At 47.6% G+C, this 6401-nt stretch overlaps 1 protein-coding gene across 1 annotated transcript in view; it reads left to right on the top strand.

Annotated features, from left to right (window-relative positions):
* Positions 1–1466: 1466 nt before the first annotated feature.
* The window catches only part of LOC144890851 (VPS10 domain-containing receptor SorCS1-like), a 244620-nt gene continuing 239685 nt past the window's right edge, over positions 1467–6401 (top strand). The window contains exons 1-2 of the mRNA XM_078772716.1: positions 1467–1477; positions 1665–1778. Coding sequence (XP_078628842.1) covers positions 1467–1477; positions 1665–1778 — 125 coding nt within the window. The remainder of the gene's footprint in view (positions 1478–1664; positions 1779–6401) is intronic.

Here is a 6401-nt window from a genome sequence, read left to right as displayed (position 1 = left end):
CCCCCGAAAATAGGTCTTTTTTTCTTTGTTTAAAGTTTTATGATTATGTTCGTATGATTATACATGCTGCCCTGTCTTCTAGCAACCATTGAAATTGGTTTAAAATACCCTTAGTCGGTGCAGTATACTGTTTATTCTACCAGTTCAGCACCAGTGGTATTGCCCCTATATTTCCTATTGCTTTGAGAAATATTACGATATTCAGTCGTGGCCAAAAATATTGTCACCCTTGCACTTTTTTCAAATAGCTCACAATTTTCTCTAAAAATAAGTTGAAATTTACAAAAGTATTTGGTCTCCACAATTCTTTATTTCACTGCTAACATTACCGAACCTTTGTTTTTGATTGAGAACTTAATATATCCTTTTAAATCAGAAAATAATCCTCCATGGGGTCCTCCTGGGTCTCCTACCATAGAACCCCCTTTCATTGAGTTGGCGACGGGTGGTGCGAGTTGAAACTGTCGTACCTTGTGTCTGAAGGTCAGCTTGAATCTGTTTGGCCGTTGATCGAGGTGCTTTCTCCACCATTCGAACAATCCTTCGCTGCAATCTTTGATCAGGTTTTCTCTTGCAACCACGTTCAGGGAGGTTGGCGACAGTGCCATGGGCCTTAAACTTCCTGGTAACATTGCGTATGGTGGACACAGGAACATCAAGGTCTCTGGAGATGGACTTGTAGTCTTGAGATTGTCCATGCTTGGCTACAATCTTGTGTCTGACCTCCTCAGACAATTCTCTGGTTTTCTTTCTTTTCACAATGCTCATTGCGGTACACACAGTGACACAAAACAGCAGAATGATTCCTTCTCTCCATTGAAACTGGTTGAATGAGTGATTTTTATATTGCAGGCACCTGCAACTCACCACATGTGAGTTCAATTCCAAAGGCAAGGAGAATCACCTGCATGAAATCCAATTATTGCTAACAACTTCTAAAAGGTGCTGTTAATATTGTCTGGGCCATTTTAGGATATCTGTGTGGAATAAGGTAAGATTTAGTATTTTTTTTCAGCTTTTTTTGTTTTGTTCCACTGCAAACCAAAGAAATACATATCTGGATGCCAAAAGATTTTTTAATTTCAACAATTTTCTGGAAAAATTTGTGCATTATTTGAAAAACGTGCAAGGGTGCCAATATATTTGGCCACGACTAAATAAAAATTTGCTTGCTCTTTCTGTGTCCTTCTAAAGGGTTCTTACTGTCATAGAATAATAAATGTTGTCATTGGAACTGCTGCATTAAGCTCTCATTCCCGCTTCTTCTTCAATCCCTGAAATAGTGCTTTCAAAACAGGCATGTTTTCAACAGACACCAATTTTTGTTCCAAGTAAATTGATATTAGCTTTCCAACGGAACCACTTTTATTATTCTGTGACAGCAGGAACCCTTTAGAATGAAGTTTGACACATGGACGGATAGACCGCTTCTCCTTTTAGTAATACATGGTTCTTCAACACCACCTATGTCAATCAAGTATGGTCGGTCTTACTTCGCATGCTGGTTGTTTCCATCTTACCTAATGTGGCAACTGCTTCACATTAAATATTTGTTGGTCCAATGTCACCTCTGATGATGATTTTTATCTGTCATATTCACTGAAAAATTATTTCCTTGTCCCTTGTTTTACCAATCCTGAAAATAATTGTTTCTTTGTATCTAGTGACTATGGCTACGAGCGGCATGCTGATGGCACCTGTCTGTCTGCATTTTGGTATGAACCTGGCACAGCACCATCCTTCTGCCCTTCTGGTGAATTCTACACGAACACATTAGGGTAAGTGATTGTGCCAATGCTTGTTAATCAAAGTAGGAAGACTGATAAATGCAGAATAACAAAGTGCATGTAATGATAAGCTGGATGGGGATGTGCAGCTATACTATAATAGAAGAGGCTGTAGAATGTCCGTATGAGAGAGGGTTCAGTTCCAGAGGATTGGAGGACAGGGATAATTGTGCCATTATATAAGGGGAAGAGCAATGTTTAAGATCCAGGGAAGTACATGGCATTGCGCTCCTTGTTCATGTCATGAAGGTGCTGGAGAGGGTTCTGGATGGGACGATAAGGAAGAGAGCAGAGAAGAAGATCGAGAAGAGCAGCTGGGGTTTAGAAAGGGTAGGGGAACAACAGAAGGGATGTTTACACTGAGACTGCTGGTGGAAAAGAGGTTGGAGGTGCGAGGTGAAATAGCATTGAGATTTGTGGACCTGGAAAAGGCCTACGACACTGTAAAAAAAAAATCCTTTTCTTTTTTAGGCCATTTTCCCTGCTAGAGCGTGGGTTAGCCTTGTGGGCCCCATGACAATCATCATGGTTCCCTTTTTGAGGCAATGTTTTTATGGCCGGATGCGCTTCCTGACGCCAACCCTTTAGTCACCTCTTACGACACGCAGGGATACGGTGTACCTATTCTAGGCCAGGGCACACACCGGCACATTCATCCCAGCAAGCTAGTACTCACCTTGCCGACCTCGGAAGGATGATAGGCTGAGTCAACCCCCCCCCCCCCCCCCCCCCCCGGCGTTGGTTCAAAGATCGACTGGGATTCGAACTCAGGATCCTAGGATCCCAAGCCAGCACCCTAACCGCTAGGCCAACAACAGGCTGCCTATGACACTGTTCCGAGGAAATATGGTGATGGAGACACTAAGATGGGTCGAAGTGCTGGAAGCAGAAGTTAGGTTGGTGAAAGGGATGTACAAGGGAATGAAGGGAAGAGACAGGGAAGCATTCTCAGCCCACTTATGTTCATCATGATGATGGAGATGGTAAGCAGGAAGGTGAACGTGAGGGGTATTATGTGGAGGTTGTTGTGTGCGGACGGACAATCTGGCTGTTGTGGCAAAAAGTAGGCTGGAGATTCAGGAAGTACTCGCGGAGTGAAAGAAGGCATTTGGGAGAGTATGGAGACGACTGAGGTGATGTGGGGGTGGGAGGGGGGTGGGGGAAGCGACAGAGAAAATAAATTAATATCAGGTTAGAGTGGAAGGAGATCAGACAAGAAAATAGGTTTGAATATCTGGGTGGGAATAGTGACCGGGGATGGAATGTTGGAGGCAGCGGTGCGGAGGAGGATTCAGGTGGGTGCGGATGCATGGAAGAGGGTGGAAGGATTAATGGCAGACCCAAAGATATCAACGAAATTGAAAGGAAAGGTTCTGATGTCATGTGTAATGCCGGCCTACCGTTATGGTCTGGAGACGGTGGCACTGATGGAGAGACAACAACAGAGGCTGCAGGTTTGCGGGTACAACTGGGTCAGGTGGATTGCAGGAGTGAAGAGGGTGGATGGAAGAAGATCGGATCAAGTGTTGTATTTGTCAAATTTTGACATCATAATGAAGGCACCGAAGACATCATTAACATATTGTCGCGTAACCGTGATTAACACCACAGTTACGGATGACCGATTTGCGAGACTTTAACTCCCGAGGCGAACACTCAATGGCGGACTCAAGTTCAACACCAACGCGCGGAATGGCGGGGCGCAGCGAAGGCTCCGCAACCTTATCTATTAAAATCAAACACCCAGGAAAACTGCGTTCAGATATTATGTACAAAAAGTAATATAAGGGTTTATTAGGAAAAGTAAAGCCAGTGAAAAAGCCCGCCGGTAAATCTAATAACTCTAATAAACCTAAATCGGGACGTCCCCACACGACTGACAGCAAACACAAACGAGGGAGATTAATCACGAAAATAACACGTCCCGTCGTTCAAAATATACGCGGAGATCGGGCTTATCTGTCTTTGTCGTCTTGTATTGTTGGTGTCCGGCACCGCTCCTTCCGGCCCGATCGCACACCACGAGGCCCCTCGCTCCAAGCACCACGCGTCCGACGCAGGCCAGCGGCTCCACTTGACCAGGGACAGGAAGGACTCCTTTCAACTCCACTCGACTCGACGACGCGGGAGTGCTGGCAGCCAAGTGCCAATGAACTGCTCAGTGCCAACTGGGTGTGCTCTCGTGTGTCTCCTGCGACTCCCTACAACCCGAACTGCACTCGAACTGCGACTGGAATGGCGTGTCCTCTCCAACTCTCCACCACCGCTCAACTCTCTGGTGCCTGCCTGCGTCTGCCAGTGCCTGCCACGAACTCAACTCAACTCCGTGTGACTTGCGACTCAACTCAACTCCTGAAATGGCGTCCGACCGTCGCCTATATTGGTGGCCGATGACGTCACATTCGCGCACTCCTCAGCCAATCAAAGCCTCCCGCGACTCCTGACATCTCCCCCGTTACGCGACCCTGCGGTCCTGGCATAACACGTGCCGGCCAGGTTTGTAGGCCTTTGGAGGTGTACACGGTGGCGGCCAATTGTGGTGGTGTTTTTGACCTGGTTTCCTGTCAATTTATTACGAAGTCCTTGTCAGGGAAAGGGGGATTATTTAATGTTGCGCTAAGGACCTAACTAATGTTTATGTGGTTTGCAGTGCCATAAAGGACAAAGGTTTGATTACTAGGTGAGACTCACAGGGGCGTTACCTTTAATCCCTCACTATTTAACACTCGAATCTCCAGGTAGATCCACACTCATACATCTTACCCCGACAACCGCCTGAACATCAATAACTTATTACATGTAGAGTCCCTGTCACGACAGCCGAATACCTACCTATTCAGATCTACCTAGCTCTAGATGTTGCATTACCAAATTCATAACACAGCCCCCCCCCTGGAACCGTAGCTCCTGCAAGGTTCACCGCAGGGCTACCATTCCAGCCTTAACACTTACTGTCACACACTTAATTAACCTATGAAATAAATCAGGAAGGGCTGTGGGAAGTGAGTCGGACTACCTACCTACACTTCCTTAACATGCTGAACCCCTTAACCATCATGCAAGTATGTACATCTTCTTCGTTGTTCCTGTGGAGGGAGGAAACAACAACACACAACACTAACTTAACCACAAAACTTAACCATCTTTCCAAAACTCAAAACTCTAACCTTTGTACATACCCCGGTCTACAGACCGCGTCCCCCGGTGGATGCCACAAGACTCAACCTTACCTGCGGGGCCATCCCCAATGCATCCCCCTAAATTTCCTCGGGCCCTGTCCAGATGTTACAGGTGAGTGACACGGCTCGGTGGATTTCGCCCACATTCATGCTACACAGACCCCTTAACCACTCATTCTCATTCCATAGGTCCTCAAGGCATTTCAAAAATCAATAAGGTTCTTCTTCAATACACCCCCCTGCAGGACCATGGCATTGATGTCATTCACGTGTGTGTGCATTCCTCAACTAGGCAGCGGGGGGGTACCGCACAAGAAGATGGTGGGGGCGCATCAGGCTGTGGTGCCCGCAGTCCCAAAAACAAGTCAACCGACTTACAAGTTCATTGCCCCCCCCCCTTTACCTCTTGGCCCCGTGACAGCCCAACAGCCCCTTTCCGCCGTTACCTCGCCGGTGAGGGTCTCCACACACACCAGGCTCCTTTGCCTCCTGCTTTCACGCAGCAACACGGGTCACCGGGGGACTTCCTCACCCCGCGGCGCCCAACCAGACCCTCCACCGACGAGCTCCAATTTCCAGTTACCACCGGCTGCCAGGGGTAATTGCCGCAGAGGGGGGCCCGCAGGCATCGCTCCTCAGAGCTTGCTCTGTACCTGCGGACACACACACCTTCCCCACCCACAAGACCCCAAAACACACTTCCTCCCCCACTGCCATTCAATTCTCCACACAACTCAGCACAATTCAGTACAATTCCATAGATGGTGTAAAAGGTGTTACAAGGCTTGCCATGGCCTGCTACATGTGAAATTCCCCCAGTTCACATTTAAACCATCACATCTTCCCAAAAGCACATTTCCAAAAGCACAATTATCACCCCTCATTATCTCCAATAATCATCACACACTCTCCAGGTTCCACTCTCACGACCACATCAAAACACGTAACCACAATACAAAAACATACGCCACCCACAAGACACTGTGTGGCTCCCATTCCATCCCCTCACCGGCCATGTCATCACTCTCACCCGCCTCCCAACTCCAAATTACGTCCCCAATTTCCCAAAGCAAATCCTGAAGCCTGGGACAGTACTCCTCAAGGCACTCACCTTAAGTGCAGGTAGTTGCAGGTTGGTCAGGTTCAAAGTGCAATCCACCCATACAATTCCCAAAATTTCACATTGGGCCTACCAAATACTTCCAAATTTCTCTTTTGTCCCCACTACACTGGCAGGTATGTGGATCCGCATCCAACGGTGATCATCACTACACAACTACCTGTGGCCACGACAGCTCTGCACCTCTACCGTGCAAGGGTCACCGGGACAAGGTGAGCAGTCAAAACGCCAACATGGCCCATGAGTGTCCATAAGGGTGCGACCCACCATCCTTCCTTCGGCCCCCCTGCGAGGAACACAGCTGCAGCAGCCCCA

Source organism: Myxine glutinosa, chromosome 2 (assembly GCF_964187855.1).
Source record: "Myxine glutinosa chromosome 2, kmMyxGlut1.1, whole genome shotgun sequence".
Classification (NCBI taxonomy): Eukaryota; Metazoa; Chordata; class Myxini; order Myxiniformes; family Myxinidae; genus Myxine; species Myxine glutinosa.
Note: the sequence above shows the minus strand (reverse complement) of the source record. Positions and strands in the feature narration are given on the sequence as shown.